At 35.3% G+C, this 24,395-nt stretch overlaps 1 protein-coding gene across 1 annotated transcript in view; it reads left to right on the top strand.

Moving 5' to 3' along the window:
• Window positions 1-16,825: 16,825 nt before the first annotated feature.
• Window positions 16,826-24,395, top strand: part of LOC123664617 (flocculation protein FLO11) — a 204,997-nt gene continuing 197,427 nt past the window's right edge. Inside the window, exon 1 of the mRNA XM_045599135.1 lies at window positions 16,826-16,994. Within this exon, the coding sequence (XP_045455091.1) occupies window positions 16,923-16,994 (72 nt within the window). The 5' untranslated portion in view covers window positions 16,826-16,922. The remainder of the gene's footprint in view (window positions 16,995-24,395) is intronic.

Below are 24,395 nucleotides of genomic sequence, written 5' to 3'. Positions count from 1 at the left end.
GGCGCGCGGCGCGGGCTCGGCGCGCGGCGCGCACACGGCGCCCACGGCGCGCAGCGCGGGCCCGGGCGGCGGCGCGCGCACGGCCCGCAGGAAGCGGTTCATGTCGTCGGCGCGGCTGAACGTGCAGTAAACAGTGCCGTCTGAACCTACCTCGGCGGCGGCTCGGCGCGCGGCGCGGGCTCGGCGCGCGGCGCGCACACGGCGCCCACGGCGCGCAGCGCGGGCCCGGGCGGCGGCGCGCGCACGGCCCGCAGGAAGCGGTTCATGTCGTCGGCGCGCGTGAACGTGAAGGCCAGCAGGTCGCGGCGCGCCACCGTGGCCTCCACGTGCGCCGCGTACTGCGGCTCCGTGAACTGCAGCTGCGAAAAAAAATCATTTTCTCTTAATATTTCACCACACCGTAACAGAAAAGACAAAGGCTGCGTGTATCTTGAAGGTCTTGGTGCTACCCCGGCTGATTGTTCCCTTTGAAAAGCAAGGAGAAAAAAACGTACACTAAAGTAAAAAAACTTAAACGACCTATTTTTTTTTGTAATATTCTCACCACTTAGAAAGTCAGTCAGATGCTAGGCTTATAGTAACTAAAAAAAATAATCTTATTACTATGACTTTCGCTTCAGCCTGTAATATCCCACTACTAGGCATAGGCCTCTTTCCCCATGTAAGAGAAGGATCAGAGCTTAATCCACCACGCTGCTCCAATGCGGGTTGGCGGATATATTCCCTACTATGAGTAACGATCGCTGTCAGCTATTTATAACAACAATAGGCACCAATAGCGTAACGTGCTTTTCGAGGCTCGGTGGGGAGACCCACAAGGACATAAAGGCAAGCAATCGAAAGGAAATTGTTATACAAATGCAAACATCACACATTGCAAAAATAGCAAATTGGAAAGAAATTTTTGTACAAATGCAAACATTCATCCAGAGCGAGAATTAAACTAGCAAATTTTTTCCTGTGTCCCGTGACACGGGAAACTGTCTGAAAACACACAACACCCAGACCACGATAAACGCCTATATGACTATAAAAAGTTTTTCATGTACAGGGATCGAACCTGCGACCACTAGCACAACAGCCAGTACTGTTTTTTTTTTTTTTTTTTTTTTTTTTTTTTATTTTATTTTATTTGGAACACCAACAGCACATAAGACATTAAATGAGTACAAAATGTACATTTCGACTAAGCCATTTACAGGTATTCGCATGTGGTTATTTAAATGATGAGACCATCGAACAATGACAATAAAGCTACAAACAAAACAAAAACAAAACAAAAATCCCTGAAGATGAGGAATGAATGTATTTAAGAATTTGTTGCACCCTCGACGCGGGGGCCAAAGAACTCCAAAGCAAATAATCTACTCACGTTCTGAGGCTTAGTACAGAATAATTCTAATTCGTCACAATTCATTGACAGTTTGTTAAAAAGTTCACTCGCACGAATAATAAATGAATTGCGGCGGTAATTAGTACTAACTTTAGGAATTGCTAGCGGTTGGGTACGTCTAGTTGGTAATCTGCGAGGAACCCAGATGCTAACTTTTTCCAGCAAAGCAGGGCAATCAATGGTGCCATTGACAATTTTTAAGAGATACGTAATATCAAAAAGTTGCCGTCTCTTTTCCAAGGGTAAGAAGTGGTATCTGTTGCATCTCGCCTCATAACCGCGATCCGATTGCTCGCACTTGTATTGTAGATACCTCAAGAACCTTTTCTGTACCGACTCAATACGGGAAATATACACGTTATATTTTGGACTCCAGACCATAGAAGCATACTCAAGGATACTGCGCACGTAAGCACAATAAAGTACTTTAATCGATTTAATAGATTTAAATTCATGTGTAGACCTTATAATGAAACCAAGAGCCTTGGAGGCCTTTTTTACTGTGTAATCAATGTGCCTATCAAATAAGAGTTTAGAATCTTGAATGAGCCCCAAGTCCTTCATAGATGTAACTTTGTTAAGCGACTTATTGTTGATTTTATACAGATAATTTATAGTGTTATATTTTCGAGAAAAAGTCATAGCAAAACACTTGGAAACATTCAAATCAAGCTTGTTTTGAGTACAATACTGCACAAAATTGTTAAGATCAGACTGGAGGCGATCACAGTCACCAGAACTGTTAGTGGCCATAAAAATCTTAGTGTCGTCTGCATATAATAAAACTTTGGCAGATTTGAAACATAAAGCGATGTCGTTAATAAATATGACGAAAAGCAAAGGCCCTAACAAAGAGCCTTGAGGCACGCCAGAAGGAATCGATAGCCACGAAGACGTAAAACCATTTATTGCAACCGCCTGGGATCTATTACTGATATAAGAAGTAAACCATCTAAATAAATTGCCATGTATACCGGATTTATACAGTTTCTCGAGGAGCAACAGGTGATCTATACGGTCAAAAGCTTTACTGAAATCAGTAAAAATGCAATCGACCTGTAGCCCTGCGTCCATTTTTGAAGAGGTGTATTCATTAAAAACTAAAAGGTTGGACACCGTCGATCTCTGTCTTAAGAAACCGTGTTGTTCTGGAGTAAAAGAAGACTGCAGTGCAGCATAGACCTGACGGTAAACAACCTTCTCGAATATTTTGGCAAAGACACATAACTTAGATATAGGCCTATAATTTTTCACATTAGAACGGTCACCACTTTTATGTACTGGCGTGACAAATGCAGCTTTCCAGGTCTTTGGCACTATACCTTCTCTTAAGGAACGCTTGAAAATAATGCATAGAGGCGTAACCAGGCTATCTACGCACTGCCTTATAAAAAAAGGGGTTATACCATCGGGCCCAGCGCCCTTGTTCACGTCAGTAATTCTCAGCAATATTTCAACCTCCTTTGGATCAATATTTATATCACCAAGACTAAAATTATTTTGGCACTGATTATCAAGATAAGGTGTACAGCTGTTAGTGTTGGAAACGAGAAAATTAGATTGAAAATATTCTGCAAATAAATTACACACTGATTGTCCAGTATCTCCTGATTGATCCTCATATGTCATCACAGATGGTAGCGCCCGGGAGTGCCCATTTAGCGACTTTGTGTAAGACCAGAAAAGGCTGTGTTATTAATGCGTCGTCAAAAAAATGATTAGTTAAATAGAATAACTTCTTAAAAGTCAATGAACTTACCACCAACATCATCGGTTCGTACGCTTCTTGAAACAAATGGCTGTTTTCTCTGAACCATTTAACGGCTTGGAATGTGTCACTATTGTATCTCTCTAATATCCTCAAACGATTATTGTTCATATCCTCGAGTCTTTGTATCCTAGAAACAAAAGAATATAAAATAGTACAATAAAATAGATATATAAGTATGAAATTAAAAATCTACACTTTTGTGTCATGTTAATAAGTAAATATAAATACTTCCATACTGTTAGAAGTAATGTTACATAACTTCCATTTTTTTTAATCAAGTCCATTGCACATTTAGGACGTTTGACTCCTAACTACGTTCCATTAAATGGGGAATTCTGTAGGTGTTATAAATCATGTTCAGCGTTAAAAAAGAAATCGTAGTTTTTATTAAATTTTACTTATTCTTAAAATACTCTCTGGCAAGGTACATCTGCATCTAATGAGCGCGTAAGCATGACTATAATATACAATTAATAACATTCTATGAGGAAAAGAATTCATTCCAATACGAACTTATCAATCAGTCAGTTAGTAATAATTTTCCCTTTAAAGGAGTGTTTACGTGCTCACGAAAGATATCAAGCAAAACAAGTCTATCAAAGTAGCTAGTCTATGTAAACAAAGTCAAATTTAAAAATGGACTAGGATTTTTTTTAACAAACAGACATATAGAAGCCACATTTTGAAAAAACGCAGTTAAGATTCGAACAGCCTGTATATGTTCTACACAGAAATCTGTTTCTAAGGTAGGACTTTGTGTAACTCATACCTTTCTTGGCATTGCCTTATTTCCTGTTCTTTACTACGATTTCTTTGCAATATTGCATCTCTTTCCTTTTCCTTCTTTATTATATGTCTCTCTTTTACATTCAAAACCAATGCATACTTGTCCGAACTCTTTTGCAATTCACTTTCTGAAGAAATTATTTTATATGTATTCAATATATAGTGTATTTACAGGATTAAAAAAAAAAAACTTAGAAACAAAGGTTTTAATTTGTACATAATATTACACTCATCATTTAATACATATTTACAAATTAATATTTACTACTAACTTTATTCACAATAATTAATTTTCAATAAAAATTTAAATATTTTTTTATGGTAAACAAAAAAAAAAGATTTTATAACATTATTTAGACACAAATACTTCCATCATTAGAAGGCCCAGAAACCTCGCTTTAGCCTGTAATACCCCACTGCTGGGCATAGGCCTCTTTCCCTATGTAGGAAAATGATCAGAGCTTAATCCAAACACCCAGACCACGGCAAACATCTGTATCTGTATGGTCAATACAAATGTTTGTCCCCTTGTCCCAATGGAACCCGCAACTGCCAGCGCTACAGCCACAAACCTGTGTTGTGACCGTTGCGTCAACGCGGCGTTAGAAACCACAAACGGTACAAAACATTATCTTAAGTCTCACAATAGTAGATTGTAAAAATATATGAGACTATAAAACGTGTTGTTTTTTTATTTCATAGATTTGGCATCTATACTAATATAAAATTGAATAGTTTGTTTATTTGAACGCTCCAATCTCAGGAACTACTGGTTTTAATTAAACAATTCTTTTTGTGTTAGATATTCTATTTACTAAGGAAGGCTATGTATAAACTGTATTGTATTTTAGTACGTTTTTTTGCCTCAAATTTAGGCGGGTGAAACCGCAGGCACAGCTAATATTTTACTTAATATTCAACATACCAATTCCTGTTTTATTTTCAAAGTTTATTTTATCATTCTTTAACTTATCAAGTCTAAGTCTTTCTGTAGCAATATCTTTTTCCCTATTATTTTCTCGAGCTAAAATATCTTTGTACGACAACTCGGCTTTCCTTATAACATCTTCATTTGATTTTATTGAATTTATATGCAGCTTTGTCGTATTTTTTGCTTCATTTATTTTCGCCGCCTGAAAGTGAAGGAAGGATTCAGGAAACATAAAAAAAGATGTGTAAGAGGTCACACTGTTTGATAACAATGTAAGGTAACACAAGATAGTTATTAGTTAACAATTATAGGTAGTAGTACAAGATATGACTTTGCACAAATTAATTATCAAAAGCGTCTAGGTTAAGCTACTAGCAGTAAGCAACAAGTGCATCGTGCCAAGCCAGAGCCAAGACTCTCTTAGCTGCGGTTGTTCCGGTTGTTTCCGGTTGTTGTGTTTTATACACGTCAGAATTACTCGAGTAAAGAATAAGTGAGGGTAGGTGAGTAGGTGGTAGTGGAATTGTGTTATCCCTTAGTCGCCTCTTACGACACCTACGGGAAGAGAGTGGGTGGCTATATTCTTAATGCCGTAACCACACAGCAGTAGTATCATATTTAAGTATTTATAGATAGATGTTTTATATCAGTGTATATTTTACACTTATACACATAGTTATTATATTATACTATCGTGATTATTTATGTATGTTTTTATATGTATGAATCTATCAAACACGATTATGATTCATCCTATGAATTCACTTCCTATCCTTTGCTACAATATCGTATCCTGTGCAATTAGTACTTTGTATATCTTTGTTTTTATTTACTACTATGTTTGCATGTATTTTGGTGTACAATAAATAATATTATTATTATTATTATTTAATGTCTTTCAGATATAACTAAGCAATGTATAGTGTCGTTATCTCTTTTAAAGGTCTATATAAAATATGCATCTTTTAAAGATGACTGATATGAAATGAAAATATTTATATCGACCGACATAAGTTAATAATTATTAACACTTAACAAATGTCGCAACATTCGTACCAAAGTGGTAATTGAAAAGCTTATTACAAGTAGTATGACGTTGTATTAATACTTATCAACTAATATGTTAGATAACTATTTTATGCACTTTATGATAATTCTTTGCTGCTGTTTATTTATTATTATTGAATGCGAAATGAAAATTATATTACGGCATCAAAGAATATAGCTACCCCTCTCTTCTCGTGGGTGTCGTAAGAGGCGACTAAGGGATAACACAGTTCTACTACCACCTTGGAACTTATAAAGCCGACCGATGGCGGGATAACCATTCAACTGCTGGCTTTGAAATACACAGTCCAAAGACGGGCAGCAGCGTCTTCGGTGCGACAAAGCCAGCCCTGCGGTCACCAACCCGCCTGCCCAGCGTGGTGACTATGGGCAACACACATGAGTTCACGCCATTTTTGGCATGAACTTGTGGAGGCCTATGTCCAGTAGTGAACTGCGAAAGGCTGCTCTGATGATGATAAATCTTTACACCATATAATTGAAAAATAAATCAGTGCTCGGGATAATTGGCTACTTATAAGTTTTTAAACTGAGGTAGAGCACAGCAGGAAACATCCAGCTTAAAATCTGAATCAGTCCGTCTGGGGAAGTAACTCGAGGAATCACAGTTAATTAACACTACTCACAAGCAGTATTGTGTTCCTGTTGGTGAGTAAGGTGACCAGAGCTCCTGGGGGGATTGGGGATAGGATCGGCAACGCGCTTGCGATGCTTCTGGTGTTGCAGACATCTATAATCTTTGATAACCGTTTACCATCTGCTGTTGTTATTAGCTGCAACAGTATATACCTAGTTGTGTAAAAAAAATATATATATATGGTAAAACTTACAAAGTTATCCCTTTCAGTAGTCATCCTTTTAATATTATCTGAGCGTTTTCTAACTTGGTCTTCAATATCCTTTAACTTTTTCTCCAAAGGTTTTAGAATCTTTTCTGATTTTTTTTTATCATTCTCATGTATAGTTATATCACACAACAATTTATCATATTCCAACCAAAGCTCTTTCAGTTCACAAATATTTAATTGTTTCTTGTACGTTTTTCTCTCTAACATTGCTTCGTATTCACCTCTTAGCCTAAAAAAAATATTAAGAAAATAAATATAAATAGGTATTTAATAATTATATTATTTTTATTAAGGTACACTAACAGATAACAGACTATTAGCCAATACAATATACAGCATTTGGTAAAAAACTATACAAATGTAAATCCGTTTTACCAATTACAACTGCACACATCACTAAAGTAATAATTGTAAAATACACAACAACATACCTAGTGAAACATAAAAAATGATATTTAAAAAAAATCGACTAATAAAAAAGAAATTGGTTAGTTACCATAAAAAATATAATTATGAGTGAAACATTAAAGTTATCTTTTTTTATAAACATTAATAACTATTTTCCTTGGGAACACCATAATTTGAGAATGTTTTATCGGATTTCATACACCTTTACTTAAAATTCGTTACTAATTTGTAGGAAAGTTCTTAAGAAATTCAACATTTACAAAACTGTGTATAAAATTAAAATAATACAGAAAAATTAGGAAAATTACATAGAAAATTATACAATTTCAGAAAACGTAATAATTATGAATTAGATTAAATTTTACGTTTTTCAATTTACAAGGCGGGATAACAAGTCAAGTAACGCTTCAGCCTGTAATATCCCACTGCTAGGCCTCTTTCCCCATCTAGGAGATCAGAGCTTAATCCACCACGCTGCTCCAATGCGGGTTGGTAGATATATTCCTTACTATAAGTAACAATATCTATCATGCCCAGTAGTGGGATATCCACAGGCTGAAGTGTATGGCAAACATCTGTATAGCAGATACAAATATTATAAATTAATGTCATGTGCATCATCAAACCTGCAACCGCCACAGCCACAGCCAGAAACCAGTGCTGTGACCGTAACGCCAACGCGTCGTCAAGTCAAGTAAGCTATTATTGAATAAATGTATAGGCAACCTTTGGATAGCTTCTGCTTTTGAAATTAGTAATCAATCAGTACAAGGAAATTTGTAATGTGTAGGTAGTACTGTTGTATACAGGGTTTTACTAATTTTATAACAAAACAGGGAGTTGTTTAGATGATAAAGATGTGTGGACTTAGTGACGCTGTACGTCACGCTATTACCAAATTTGTATACAAACACAGTTTATATACTTTTTATTAAAGTAAAATTTCTTTACGCACGCTTAACTTGGGGAGTAAGCTGATGATTGTGTGACGAGAGCGTTACGAAGAGTGTGATCGGAAGAGGCGAACGGAAGTTGAAAGAGATAAGTTAGTGAAGAGAGAGAGAGAGTTACGTTTTTACGAAGTTTTACTACAGTCATGTGGTCTGTCACATTCGTTTTTTTTTAGAGTAACTGCAGAGTTTCTTTCTGATTCATCTTCGCAGAACCTACATTACAAATCAGTAGCAGCCTTATTTTTAACTACAATCATTACATAGTATAAAACAAAGTTGCTTCCCGCTGTCTGTATGCTTAGAACTTTAAAACTTAGCAACGGATTTTGATGCGATTTTCTTAAGTAAATAGAGTGATTCCAGAGGAAGATTTATATGTATAATACATGCATAATATAGTAGAGGGACACTGATAAATTTTGCAACGATGCGAAGCCGGAGCGGGTCGTTAGTTAATTCATAAAAACAACAATATAATTGTAATTCGTAAGGTGATGATTCAAAAGTCCTTTTGAAGCTTACTGGAGTAAAGTAATTTATGACTTTGATTTTGAAACTTACCCCTCATTTTCCTTCTGTAGTTTATTTAATTGATTTTCAATTTGTGTAAATCTGGTTTTCAAATTTCGTTTCTCTATACAAATATCAATGAGTCTCTGAAGTTCATTGACACTTGTTATGTTGATGGCTGATAATGTACTTTTTAAGAGTTCCTGCGGGTTTAGTTTTGAAAAGTCATGGACCCTGTCTTGTGGCAACAGTTGACACAGATTGTCTACCTGTAAATGAGATTTAAATTGATATTATAATCCATACAAATAAATAAAATTGGAGTGTCTATTTGTCATATTAAAATAACCGCATACTAAATGCATAAGCACGTATACACGGTACATATACCAAAATAACATTAGAGACATCACAAAAGAAATGTATATATCATGAGTACTTTATGCTATGATGTTTTGTCTTTCATTTAAAATTTATCAAGTTTTTTTTTTATTTTTATTGATATATGTATATGTATTTGTGTATGTATGTATATGTGTTTGTATATGTGTATATCTGAATGTATGTCTGTGTACATGTACGTATGTGAGTATAATATGTTCATGTGTATGTTACATAACATTTGTGCGCTCAAAGGTTGCCTGGAAGAGATAGCTGCATTAGCGATAAGGCCGCCTGTTGCAACCGATACAAATTCTTTTTTTATATACCACTTGTTATGCTCTTAAAACCTTGTATTAGTGTGTGAAAGTTTTACACTTTTAAATAAATAAATATCATTTTTTACAATTTTTGTCTGTCTGTCTGTTTGTTTGTACCAGCTAATCTCTGAAATGGCTGGACTGATTTTGGCGGAACTTTTACTGGCAGATAGCTGATGTAATAAGGGGTAACTTAGGCTACTTTTATTTTAGAAATTTATTTATTTTATAACTAAGTTTGTAAACTGAAAAATAACTTTTTAGTTAAATTCCAGGCGGACGAAGTCGCGAGCACAGTTAGCCAAATATAAAAGTTATCTCCAAATGAGAAGTTGCATGTAGAAGTGAGATGGAAGGATTTCTATTTGTAAAAATAGACTCCATAATATTGTTTCATCTATATACATATATAAAAATACCGTGTCTCAATATTTGTACTGGCTAATCTCTGAAACTACTGGACTGATTTTAACAAAATTTCTCACAGATTTGTAACTTTGAGAAACTAAAAATATAGGCTATATTTTATTTTCATTGTCAAATTAGAAAAATATGACTGTACGAAGTTCTCCAGGTCAGCTAATATTTTAGATTGTTTTTCTTCTATGTGAGTGAAACCACATAATACAGTTAGTAAGATATATACATCAAATTTATCAGAAGTATAAAATGTACCTGTATTTTAAATCTTGAAATATATTCCTGAACTTGTCTTTCATCAACATTTTTATTATCAATATACCATTTTGAAGTGTCTTTAAATATTGTCCTTCTGATAACGACATTGCGCTGCTTTGGATTTTGATAAAGTTCTATTTCAATGATGGCTTTATCAGAACCAGTTCTAATGTAGTCGGAAACCTGAATCAATGTTGAGTCAAGTACATATTGATTATATAAAATAGGAATGCTACATTATGTTATTTAATGTAAATAACAATTAATCATATTTTATGAATAACTTTGATAGTAAGTACATACATGAAATAACATGAACACAATGATATTTTGATAAAATTTATGTTAATTTTTTTGAACTGGAATATTAATTTTAGTTAAAATGATTGAAATCATCAATGATAATATAAAAACGCCTACCTTATTCATTCTTCCGATGATATTAGGTTTCCCGCATAGGCCTAATATGATAGCACTAACAAATGTCGATTTTCCCGTTCCATTTGGACCAATAATAATGTTTAACGATGTTCCTGGGTATAACTCAACCTCACTGTAAGTCCTGTAAACATTACACAAAAACCTAAACTAAGATATATATATGTCAAGAATTTTGTATGATATAAGATAAATTATTATATATTTTATTATTCGGGATGAATTTCCAGTTCAGAGCAATTAGAAAAACGAAGTTGAAACGAATAATACATTAAACAGAATTGGCGCGTAAATTACTTACACGAAATTTTCAAGAAAAATTCTGTAAATAGAACCGGCGGTAATATTATTTGTATTATAAACAGATGACATTTTATATGTTAATATTTCTTCAAATTATTACATGTTAAAAGTAAATATTCGGCACAATTTTAAGAAAAACTTTCGTAAAATCTATGTTTTATTTCCTTAAGCGCACAGATTAACTTTTTCAATGCCAAAATTATAATATCTACGGCACAGGCCACAGACTCACTAAAGCGAGTGTAACCAGTGTTGCCGTTTTATAAAATTTGATATCTCTAAAATTCTTCTATGAATACATCAAAAACTTTGTACCCCTTTTTACTGAAATTGCGCGGCCGGAGGAGTATAAAATTTTGCAAACTTATAGTTTATAATATAGAGAAGGAGTGCAGAGTGCACATATTTTTTTTTCAATTATGCGTAAAAAAATGAAATTAAAAAACTTGCGTGCGTACAAAGTACCCATCATCCTTATCGCAGTCCACCACTGGACATAGGCCTCCACAAGTTTGCGCCAAAAATGGCGTGAACTCATGTGTCATGCCCATAGTCACCACGCTGGGTTGGTGACCGCAGTACTGGCTTTGTCGCACCAAAGATGCTGCTCCCCGTCTTCGGCCTGTATATTTCAAAGCCAGCAGTTGGAATGTTATCCCGCCATGAGCCGGCTTCAATTGACCATGATTCATTTAAATTATAAGTTTGAACATTATTATAAGGTTCTGTTGTCAAAGACTGTACTTTTATAATAAGAAACAAAAGAGTATATATATGCGTGTGTGTGTCAAATACACGGTAGCGTGTGTAATATTTTTTATTGAAATGAAACTTCTTTAAGCGCATCATGTGGGTAATTTTTTTACTGATGAAATGTGCAACGTTTTGAGACGCCGCCACGCACTCCTTCACCTTCCGCAACAGAGCTGATGCCCTTTAAACATTCTTCCACGTGGAAGATAGAGCGCTCTCAGTGCCACTCAGTGGTCTGCACAGGCGGGCCTACTGTCAGGGCGTCACGGTTGCATGCGTTAGCGATCCCGTGGTGACCCACAATGACGATGAGGGCACCGCTGGGTTTTAGTGGGTAGTCCGTACGTTTTTTGACCGCACCGGGAGCCCCAATTCGGGAGCGGGATTCTCTCAAAGATAGGATTAGGAATGAAACTATCCGCGAAAGAACGAAAGTAACCGACATAGCCTACAGAATTAGCAAGTTGAAGTGGCAGTAGGCTGATCATCTGTGTCGCAGGACCGTGGGCCGTTGGAGCAGACGTGTTCTGGAGTGGAGACCTCATCTAAGCAAACGTAGTGTGGGACGTCCTCCGGCCCACTGGACTGACGATCTACGTAAGATTGATGGTGTAGGCTGGATGAGGATTGCGGAAAACCGGGACGTCTGGCGCGAACTTGGGGAGGGCTGTGTGTCCAGCAATGGACTACAATAGGCTGAACTGGCATGGCAACTGATGGTCGAATTTTGACCACTGGGCTATTTATTTTCTTAAAAATCCGCCAGATACATAGAATATAGAAAAAAAACGAGTGTTCTCACATTGACGACTGAAGTAAAACTTAGGAAACGTAACTCGCTCACTTTCTATTTTCACTAACTTATATCTTCCTTTCAACTTCCAATGGCCTCACCCAATCACACTTTTTGTAACGCTCTCGTCACGCATTTACCAGCTTGCTTCTCAAGTCGAGCGTGCTTAAAGAAGTTTTACTTTAAAAAAAAAAAACGAATTGCTTTAGTCTACCCATCTGAAGTATAAACTTCTCTAGCTCCTACAGTACTATAGGAAACGTAACTCTCTCTCTCTCTCTTTCTCTCTTCGTCAAGCGTACGTAAAGAAATTTTACTTCTAAAAACACTACTACTTTTAAAAACAATCTTAAGAACTATCTGCTTTCCAAAATCAGAAGAGATGTATGAGATGTATATGTGTATAATAGTATATGTATGTATATGTATGTATGTAGATGTATGCAGTGGCGTAGCGTGGTTGTCGGCCGCCCGGGGCGGAAGAAAATTTTGCCGCCCCCTTATGTAGGTATTTCAATTTAAAGTATACTAAAACTTACTTAGCTGAGTGGCTACGACATATAGAATTTAGCCACCCCCTTTCATCCCGTGGGTGTCGTAAGAGGTGACTAAGGGATAGAAAAGTTCCAATAATAATAATAATAATGATAAAGCTTTATTTAATTCCATGCAAAATCATCAATCCTTATCTCAATTTGCCCAAATCAAAATTTCAATCAATTAAATAACAATACAAAATAATTAATAGTACTTATTAGATTTTATTAGATTAGTGATCATTATTAAGACATTTCTTGTAAAATAAATAAATTAATCTAATATATAAAATTCTCGTGTCGCGGTGTTTGTAGTTAAACTCCTCCGAAAGGCTAGACCGATTCTCATGAAGTTTTGTGTGCATATTGGGTAGGTCTGAGAATCGAACAACATCTATTTTTCATCCTCCTAAATGTTAACTGTAGTCCACCCCTAGTTTTTTTATTTTTTATTTTTTTATTTTTAGATGAATTATTTATATTTTTATTTTTTTTATGATACATCATTAAAAAATACATACAACCCTAAATTTTCAACCTTCTACGATCAACCCCTATATTTTATTTGTTAATTATAAACTTTATTTTTTTGGCAGGATTTTTATATTTATTTTGTCATGACTTAGAATAAAAAAAATTATATTACTCTTAATTTTCAACCTTTCTACGATCAAGCCCTATTTTTCCATCGCAATTTTTATTTTTTATTATTTTTAATAATTTCCTTTAATTGTGATTTTTTTCTCAATTCAATTTGATCTCCTGCCTTCGCCGGTCGATAACTATCAATCGATCAGTTATCCCCGCTAGAGGTCTACATTACGTTGTCACCTCTCATCCAGCAAACATCACGGGGATGACAATAAAGCCGGTCTCCTGTCTTACTCACTATACTGTTTTCGGCCATTGTTTTTTTTGGTTTTATTTGTGTACCGATCGTAGTAGTGACTGTTATACGTATTATTTTAATTTTTCTGTGCACTAAATAAAGCATACTTTCATTGTTTACAACGCTTTCGTTTATAAGTAAATCCCCGCACACTTATATTATAGTGGATAGTTTATTGGCAAAATAACGTTTGCCGGGTCAGCTAGTTAATAATATGAAATAGCAAAGTTCCAATACCACTGTGGAACTAGTGAAGCCGACCGATGGCGGTATAGCCATCCTACAGCTAGCTTTTTAAATACACAACCGAAGACGAGCAGCAGCGTCTTCGGTGCGACAAAGCTAGCCCTGCGGTCACTAACCCGCCTGCCCAGCGTAGTGACTATGGGCAAAAACCCTCATGAGTTCGCGGTAGAATTTTAGGCCCTCAGTTCTCGGTAGCCCTACTATTCCCGGCTACAGCAGCGGCCGCGGTAACGGTGGGGCGGAGGGTGCTGAGGATCACCGGGATACGGGAGGCTGCCACTCAAAACTACAGGTACTACGTACCGGCTACGTATAATGGAGGCATGTTACGGCTGGACCACAACCTTACCGAACTGGAAGTAAAATCGAGTCTTAAACTTAAACATAAGTGAAGTATACTGGGGTTGTCCGAAGTTTGAAGAGAGGGCGAAGACACGATGATCCTGGACTCCGGGCACTTGTTCTGCTTCCGTGAAGGTGATGGGCTTTCCCAAGGTGGCGTCGATTTTCTGGTCCACAAGACTCTCACTAACAACGTTGTGGAAGTCAGCAATGTGTCGAACCGGGTAGCGTACCTTGTACTTAAACTCACTGACAGGTACTCCCTAGAAGTGATACAGCTCTATGCGCCGACCTCAGCACAATCTGACAATGAACTCGAAGCCTTGTATGACGATATTACTAGGGCCATGCATGGGACTACTTCGGCATTCTACAACGTTGTTATGGAGACTTCAACGCTAAAGTGGGAATACAAGACCGCGACGAATCGAGGATCGGACCACACGGGTAGGGGCACAGGAATCGCAGGAGGCAGATGCTCGTCAACTACTACGAGTCAGAGGGGCTCTTCTTGATGAATTCAATTTTTTGAGAAGAAGCCCCAAAGGCGGTGTACCTACATGGCAAAGCCCTAACACTATGATGAGGAACGAGATAGATTCATCATAGCGGATAAAAGGCATATATTCAGAGATGTCTCCTTGGTTAATTAGTTTAACACTGGCAGTAACCACCGGCTATTGCGGAGCACTTTAAATATATACCTCCGAAAAGAGCGGGCCCGCTTAGTGAAATCTACTCTCCGACGTACGCTGCCCCAATTACTATGTGGCTCCGAGCAGTTTCAATGGGAACTTCAAAACCGATTCGATTCGCTGGAAACTACTGGCAACGTGGAAGAGATGACCGACAACGTGGTGAAGACGGTGTGTACACTAGGTCGTAGGCATTTTCCGCCGACGAAGTCAACAAAGCAGTCCAACTCTCTTCCGAAGCCTTGGATCTAATGTGGCGGAGGCGCGAGTTGCTCACTGCTCAAGCAGCTTTGCCAGAACAGAGGGCTCTTTCCAAGAAGATACGAAAACTTGTACGCCAAGACCTCCACTGCTCAAATACGAGAGAGATTGCTACTCTGATTGAGCAGAATAGGGATGACGTAGTTACGACTGAGCTACTTAAAGCCGCAGGGCGACCTGCCCTAAAAGTCTTGGCGAGACTCTTTCACGCCTTTCACCCACCGAGGTAACACGCCGGAGGTGTGGTCCAGTAGTGTGTTTGGTGCTGTTCTTTAAGAGAGGCGACAAGTCTCTGTCAAAGAATTACAGACCGATCTCACTTCTGAGCCACGTCTATAAGCTGTTTTCGAGTGTTGTTACGAATCGTCTCGCCAGAAGACTCGACGAATTCCAACTACCGGAACAGCGGGGTTTCGAAATGACTACAGCACTGTAGACCACATCCATACTGTTCGGTAGATTATACAAAAGACAGAAGAATATAATCAGCCGCTGTGTATGGCATTTGTAGACTACGAAAAAGTCTTCGACTATTGCTTCTCAAAATGGAAAAACAACTTTTGGATTAATTTTTAAAATAGCCTAGCAATTAACTTTTTTTTTGTATTAATAAGTGAATTTGATGTATTTTTTTTTTATTATTTCACTTTATACGTAGCGAAGCACGTACCGAGCCGCTAGTATTTACTAATTGTTTTTATTATTTAAGTGTTGTTCAATTTTGCCGCCCCCTAAAAAGTGCCGCCCGGGGCGGGCCGCCCCCCCCGCCCCCACTACGCTACGCCACTGGATGTATGTGTGTATTTTTATGTATGTGTAGTATATGTATTTTATGTTTCATTTTTATTCTTTTATTTCTGCACTATATTGCCTAGCGTCCACATCATCACTCACTACCATGAGTTGACTGAAAGACATCTCTTTTAGAGATAAATTCACCCTTACTAACTTATAATGACTATCCTATATTATAATGACTATTGTAAAGTTACTTAGTGAGAGAACTACTTATAATGGTGATCAGACTTTATTTTGAAAATTTAATATTTTTATTTTCTCCTGGTGACTGGTTGTATTTTATTTTACGTATGGCAATATTTTATTCAGATAATAAAGCATAGCAACAATTTTACGCAAAGGAGCCAAGCAAACAAACATTGTGTCTATCGGTTCGCCGCTCCGATGTTACAGTAGTCGCCTGTAATATTTGTTTGCAATTTACATTGCAAAACGAGTCTCAGCGCTTTTTTTTTGAATGAAAAACAGTAAATTTGGTTCGGTTATATATTATTGTAATTTTATTTTTAATACTTTCAGTGATGTTTTAATGAAATATTGTCTTCTCATTTCTCGTCCTGTTTCAATGGAGGATTTTGTGTTTATAAATATTGATTTATTACATTCCATATTAAATGCATAGATTTGTGCCTTTGATTAAAAAGTGAAATGTAGGTAGTACCTAAACGAGTGCGTTAATTATAATAATAATAATTATAATATCAAAAATGCAACAGTTATTGTTTAATCGTTATAGTGCGTACAGTGCATTGTGCGATGTGAACTTTTGTGCTTGACGGTGTTTTTTGTGTTTTTGTGTCCAATTTGTGTTTACTTAGACAATGGAGGGGACCACTGAGAAGGATTGCTCTCCCTTGTGGAACTTGTATCAACAAATCGTCTCGGATATGAAGGTAGGTCATAGAATTGAAGTTATTTGAAATAGTTTTCTAGACCGCTCACTTGTCCGTCCACATTTTCTAAACGCTCTTTAAACTCGCTCAAATTGAACGAAGTGTTTTTATCCGTAGATTAGTAAAAGAAAACTGCTGCAATTTTTCATTTAACACGGTTATGCATATAGCGAATCGGTAAAGTACGCAATTTATTACGTTAAAAAGATAAAACGAACTGTAAAAGTTAAGGCAGGTAATCAATTTAAAATATCGCAGGGGGAACTTTTAAATTTCTTCATTATTTTTATTTCTACAGCTTTATATTAAAAAATTTAAAAATTAGGTGAAAGTTAATAATAAATTGGGAGTTATAATATTGTTATATTATTATAACTAAAGACATGTAAAAAATCTTATTTGTAGTCAGTTGTAGAGAACACACGAATTTATCATTTGACTTATGCTTGATCTTGAATTCACAGGATTATGCTTGATGTTATAACTGTTATGACCACTATGCTATGAATTTTGTCAAAGGTTTTTAATGACTGTTTGTGTGGTTTTTCCTAACTGTGAATATAATTTTAAGTCAGTGTAGCATTCTATATATTACCCTCAATATGTACAGAAATAAAAAAAAAAAAATTCTTTTACTATTTATAACGTTAAAAATATGTATTAATACAATTATTCCTAGGATACTATAAGCAGTTATTTGCCAAGGCTATCTTATGATCACTTTCAATAATCTATCTTTGTCTGGTTTGGTATAAAACTGATAGGTTTTTGACATAATTTGTGTGGAGTTTATATATAATATTTTATGTTGCGTCTTTGGTGCTACAAAGCCAGCCCTGCGGTCACCAATCTTCCTTCTGTTTTTGGTGCAAACTTGTGGAGGCCTATGTCCAGCTGTGAACTGTGATAGGCTGAAGTGTGAGAGTGTGTGTGGAGTTTATGTTAAAATTCTATCTCTAGTAAGCATGTTCAGACAGATCATAAAAGTGGCCGTTAACTTACAATGAGATAAGGCATATTATGTATTTTGCCTAAAAACATTAATTCTACATACTTAATATTGACTTAAAAATAATTATAATAATTTTATAGCTTTGTCTTTCTCAAGGAAAGGTAAATTATTGTATTATTTATTATAAATCTAATACTAAATCACCATATTTGTCATGTACATAATATGTAAAATTAAACTAGAAATAATATGAGTTATTTCTAAAACTTCATGAATAATAATTGATAATCATGAGATCAGATGTACTCTTTCATTGTAGGTGGTAAACATAATATATGCTTAAATATATAACATATAATTATATGTTTTACATTTATATACTTTATAAGAGGTAAGTTTTTTTTTTTAATAAGTATAACTTGGATGGCAAATAAGTGTACGGCCTACCTGATGGTAAGCTGTTACCATAGTTTTTAGACATCTGCAACACCAGAAGCTTCTCAAGAGCATTGTCAACCTTATCCCAATTTCCTCCAGGAGCTCTGGTGAGCAGTGTGCGTGTTTTCCGACCTAGTTGTATAAAGCTCAAAAATATACTTTGAAAATACCCTTAAGACTTTATTAATTTTTTCAAGTCTCAACAAAGTAATCGATTATAAAAATATATTACTATTAGATCGTAATGGTCTTAGCATTATTAATGATTCTAAATTCATTATAACAATCCAATCTCTTAAATCGGAATGATAGAATCCGATTCTATCTATTATAATTATGTTACCAAGTTGGGACACAGCAGCAAATGTTTTGCCCAAAATTTGGGGCAGTAAATTAACCTTAATCAGATCACAGATAAATAATGCTGCTCTCACTTAGTGCTGTGTTCCAGTCGCGAGTAAGGTAAGCTCCTGAGAAGGCTCGTGGCTAGGGCGGCTAGGGCATATTACAGGCGTTGATAGGCTGATATTCGCTTACCATCAGGCATACATACGCTTTTTATAAACGAATTATTTACCATAATTTAGTATATTTAATAAGTAATTTTGAATATTACCTTTATTGCGGTATAAAAAACTATCGATGTATTACGGGATACAGCGGAGGCGTGTCACGGTCTATTAATCGCAATAATTATGCGTATTACGATGTATTTAACGCGCTTGCACTGTCAATAACACTATTCCATTTTCATATTATCGACGTAATATGAAAATAGAATCAATTATTTAATGGAGAGTGTCTTGAAGAGTTCTTCGATATGCCAATATCTCGTTTTTATTAGCGCATCGTTCACCGTAGGACTATTGGTCTAAGATTTCAGTCAACCAGACGTATTGTATTGTATATAGTGATTATTCTAATACTACACTATTATATGCAAATACACCATACATGTATATTTTGTCCACCACAAAATAAGTAATGTCAAAGAACTGGAATCTTGATGCAGAAGCAATCCATTCCAATGTACTGGCTTCACGCTTATTTTTTTTCCGCGAACATACAAACTGTGGACCTTCCTCCTGAATTTTTCAATTATCAATTATAATAATTCACTGAGGCTACTTACATTAATTTTTGTTAAGTCTTTTAATGTTGCGTAGTATTTTGTAATAGGTTCTAAGTGTGCCTGCCATCAATCAACTTGATTATATTGTTTTATGCCACACATAAATAGTACCTATGAGGGCTTTTCGAGTCATCATAAAGTACAAGAGTAAGTCTTGCTTCTTACCCTATCGAAACAATGATGACGTTACTTTAAAATGCTTAAAATACATTTGTATTATCTTATATGTGTATAAAATTCTCGTGTCACAATGTTAGTTAACTTACTCCTCCGAAACGGCTGGACCGATTTTTATGAAATTTTGTGTGCATATCGGGTAGTTCTGAGAATCGGCCAACATCTATTTTTCATACCCCTGAGTTAATATAGGGGGGGGGGGGGGGGGATTAAGGGTGAATAACATATATGGCAAAACAACATTTACGGGGTCAGCTAGTAAGTTATAAAATTGTTAGTTAATAAAGTTTGCTAATCTAATTTAATTGTAACATCTACAATTAATATCGTATATGGAACGTTACAATTCCAAGTGGGTGGTTACGTCAAAAATGTTTTGTTCCACATAGCGCGGACTGGTTGAGATATCTAATCGTTTTCTGTTAATTTACATTTTGACGGTTTTTTCAATGTTTAGTTTTTTTTTAATTCTTTATTTTTTTAGGGACTTTTGTCTACACAGACAGGCCAGCCTCATCATACACTAATTCCCACTATGCTAATAAATGGAGAAAGAATCATTGATGAGTGTTTAGTTAGTAAGTAAATGTTGAATATTGACGTGTCAAATGAGGATTCTATTACGTAGTTTAAAGTTTTTGTAGGCAGTTTTGGTAAATACAAGTCGTCTTTGACAAATCAGTATCGAATACAAATGGTGATTTTGAATTTGATTAAGCCTATTACATTCCACTAATGGGAATAGGCATCTTTCTCCGTATAGAAGAATGGTCGTAGTCTAATCCATCACGCTGTTCCACTGTAGGTTGGCGGTTATATTTCCTACAATTAGTAATGATTGCTAATTACGATTGCACTTTCTACGGAGCTAGTTATTGTGGCAAATATTCGTATAGGCTATAAAGATGTTTATTATGGTCTGGGCGTGTTTGTTGCGATGTGTCTGTATTATAGATTATATTATAGACACCAGACACAGGGTCTTAATTTTACTGGTGATCGACGGTTACGAAGCGTTTATTTCTTTATAATTATGTTTTTATTTATTTTATACTAGCTGACCTGCCGAACTTCGTATCGCCTTATTTTTTTTAAATATAATAATTACATATCGCACTTTCGGTGCAACAAAGTCACAATTCAGGACTCTTTTTTATCATGTCTTTTATTAGGACATTTTGATAATTCAATATAAGATTTTTAAACTATAGCAAAGAAAGTAAACTATTAATTTTATAAAGATTTGAAACCTTCCATAAATAGTAATCAAGAAATGAGGAAATAAATGCGAAAAAAAAAAAAAAATTAAAAGTCCTCTCCTGTAAAATTAAGAAATGAGCTGCTGTGACTTTGTTGCACCGAAGGTGCGATATATCAAAATAAAATATAGCCTATCTCCATCGCGGACAAACAATGTGACGCGTAATTTATATTTATTAAGATATTAAGAAGATATAGGTATGCGGATTTTATATAAAATAGTATCTGTGCCCGCGACTACGTCCGCGTGGAATTCAACAAAAAGCTATTTTCCAGTTCACAGAGTTATAAAATAGATTCCTGGAATAAAAGTAGCCTAAGTAACTCCCTATTACATCAGCTATCTGCCAGCGAAAGTCTCGGCAAAATCGGTCCAGCCGTTTCAGAGATTAGCCGGAACAAATAGAGAGACAGACAGACAAAAATTGAAAAAAATGTTATCTTGGTATATACATGACCGTGTATAGATCGATATTCATTTACGGCCGAACCCAATATTCAATCTAAAGATAGAGATAGGTAGTTATCATCGACTGCTAATAACTAACTATCTATCCTTTGTAGTTGTCCCAATAATTCGCATAGGGGACTACTATCTCCAGTTAGCTGTAGATAGACCGGCTACCTGAGCTCTTCCTTACATTCCAGTATACGCAGCGTCACAGACGGCCTCAGTTATGTTACACAGATGTTTTGTAGTATTTAAATTTGTCATACAAATTTTATTCATATTAAAGTAATCTTGTTTTAGAAAAATATGGACAAATTAATTTTTACACAGACTTTTTAATTTATAATAAATGATATTATTTTAATATGGAATCCATGGTAAATCTAGTAACGGAACGTTTTAACACGACACGAAAAGACGCTACGACGCCATTACGCTTTATTGAATCGTTGTTTCGTTTGAATTTGTATATTTTTTTTACAAATCAAATTATACAAATCATTGCAAATTATAGGTACAATCATTCACCAAATTGTTTGTTTTATTCACAAGATGAGTAAAGTAAGTATTATTTCACAAGAAACATATTATTTTTATTCAATTAATTGTTGCAAAAGAGCAATATCACTTGAACTGCTACTTGAACTTGAGTCTGCCATTATTTTTCACTCGAAATTAATTTTATTTTAAACAAAGAAAATACTTTTTCAATTAATAAATCTTAGTTATCCCCCGAAAACTATAGATCGGATATTGTTGTTACTAAAGATAACCAACGTTACTGACAGATAGAACTCTATTATTATTGGGACGCTTACACTGTCATTTTCATACGAACTGTTATCTCTAGTAAGCTATCCTCCCTCTCGTCGATAGACAGCTTTGAAGGATAAGATTGCCTATCGTCGACAAGTTTATTGGGTCAGTAAAATGAATGATAGATAGATATTTCTGTCTCTAGTAGGACATAACCAGAGATAGATTGAATATTGGGTTCGGCCGTTAGTAAAAAGCGGTTATTTTATTATTACAAACAGACACTCCATTTTTATTTATATGTATAGATGTATAGATGTGGATAAATTTTTACATGCTTAGGTTATAGTACCGATTATTCGTAAAAATTGTGTCGTTTACTGTTTTGAATACAACTGACTCTTTAAGTTGAACCTATATTATGTACGAGTATACTGAAATGGATCTCGTAGTAGGTATGGGATAAGCTGAGCATAAATAACAATTCTACAAAATGTCTTATACAGGTCTTTGTATTAATGAAATATCTAATTTTCACGTTCTTCATTATCGGCTTAGGTCGGAAATCTTCTACTTTTTTCGTTTGTGTCTGGTCAAATATTTAATCAAATTTTTAGTGATATTTCTGATTCATATTTTATCGGAGAGTCTATATTATTATGCGGCGCTAGGTCTTGTTTGGCATGCGTTTTATATTGGGTTAAAAATCTAATATATAAAATCCTCGTGTCGCGGTGTTTGTAGTCAAACTCCTCCGAAACGGCTTGACCGATTCTCATGAAATTTTGTGTGCATATTGAGTAGGTCTGAGAATCGAACAACATCTATTTTTTATTCCCCTATATAAAGGGTAGTCCATCCCTAATTGTTTTTTTAAATTTTTTAGATAATATATTTATTTTTTATCTTATTATGATTTGGCGTTCAAAAATACATACAACCCTAAATTTTCACCCTTCTACCACCAACCTCTATTTTTAAATAGCGTTTAGCGGCAAGACAACGTTTGCCGAGTCAGCTAGTAGGTATATGTCTAAATTTTTTAAGTATTATTGCTTATTTAACAATTCCTATATTTCTAACTTAAGATCAAAATATACTTAGTATCAAGTCAGACTTGAATGGCAAAGGTAATCGAAATAAGCGTTCAACAACTTTTCTTATTTACCCTAATTACCCGATCGCACTGCGTCGTGCTGCGGAACAGAATTTGCCTGTGTCTCAGTATGCATGTCGCGTTATACCCTTTTTAACGGTACAACAACGGGTCGGTAACATAAACACCGACTTTATAGTTAGTGCAATGAAGTGAAAATATAATTTATAGTTTTACAAACGATGTGGTAATCAGAACTTATCGTTAGTGCTGTTTAGAAAATAGTGGGTTTCATTTTGCGTTGTTTTAATTTTTTTTGGAACGCATTATTTCTTTTTTAATGTGAATATAAATTGAATTGAATAAAAAAAGAGGTTCTAGATTTTACATGGTTTTATGAATGAGATTATAAAACGTTAATAAATGAGGGCTACGATATATAATGTATTAACTTTAAAATAAAAAACTCTTGAAATAAAAGGTCGACGACTGACGATGATGATGATTCGGTAAAATAAATAAAGACATTTTTTTTTATATTAGTGTAGTGAGTGAGAACCTTTGCTTCTGTCGATTGTCCCACGATTATTATTACTTTTTTGTTTCGTTTTACTGTTATAATTATGTGACTTTAGTACACGCGATTTGTAACTAATAAACGCTATTTCACTCATATTATTACTTCTCTGCTAAAATATTTAAAATCTACATCACAAAATATTAGTTTGTTATTTCCTTTGTATCTAATTACAAACAGTCTTACATAAAGCACTAAACCTTAATAGTCCTTAAGACGTGCTAACTACCATGAGTCATGTAGGACTCTTTTACGAGCCCCAAACGTACGACGTACGTAGCCAAACTTTATTATTAGTGCTTGTTGTAGGCTTTTAAAGCTTCCGAGGGTTTATTTATAAAGTTGGGCTGTTGTATATTTTATCGCGCTAATGTATGTACTCAGCTTATCCCAGTAAAAAAAAATGCTTTAGATGGGTTCTGTTCGCTATTATTTGGGGATTTTCAAGGGAAAAAAGGGAATAAGTTTTAATAGGTACTCGAGTACCTATTAAAACTTTTTCTGATGTAGTCGCTATGGACGTCTGCAGATGTCTATAGGCAGTGGCTATTTGATAACAGGT

The sequence above is a fragment of the Melitaea cinxia genome, chromosome 22 (genome assembly GCF_905220565.1).
Source record: "Melitaea cinxia chromosome 22, ilMelCinx1.1, whole genome shotgun sequence".
In the NCBI taxonomy this organism is placed as follows: Eukaryota; Metazoa; Arthropoda; class Insecta; order Lepidoptera; family Nymphalidae; genus Melitaea; species Melitaea cinxia.
This window is presented reverse-complemented; position numbering and strand designations above follow the sequence as displayed.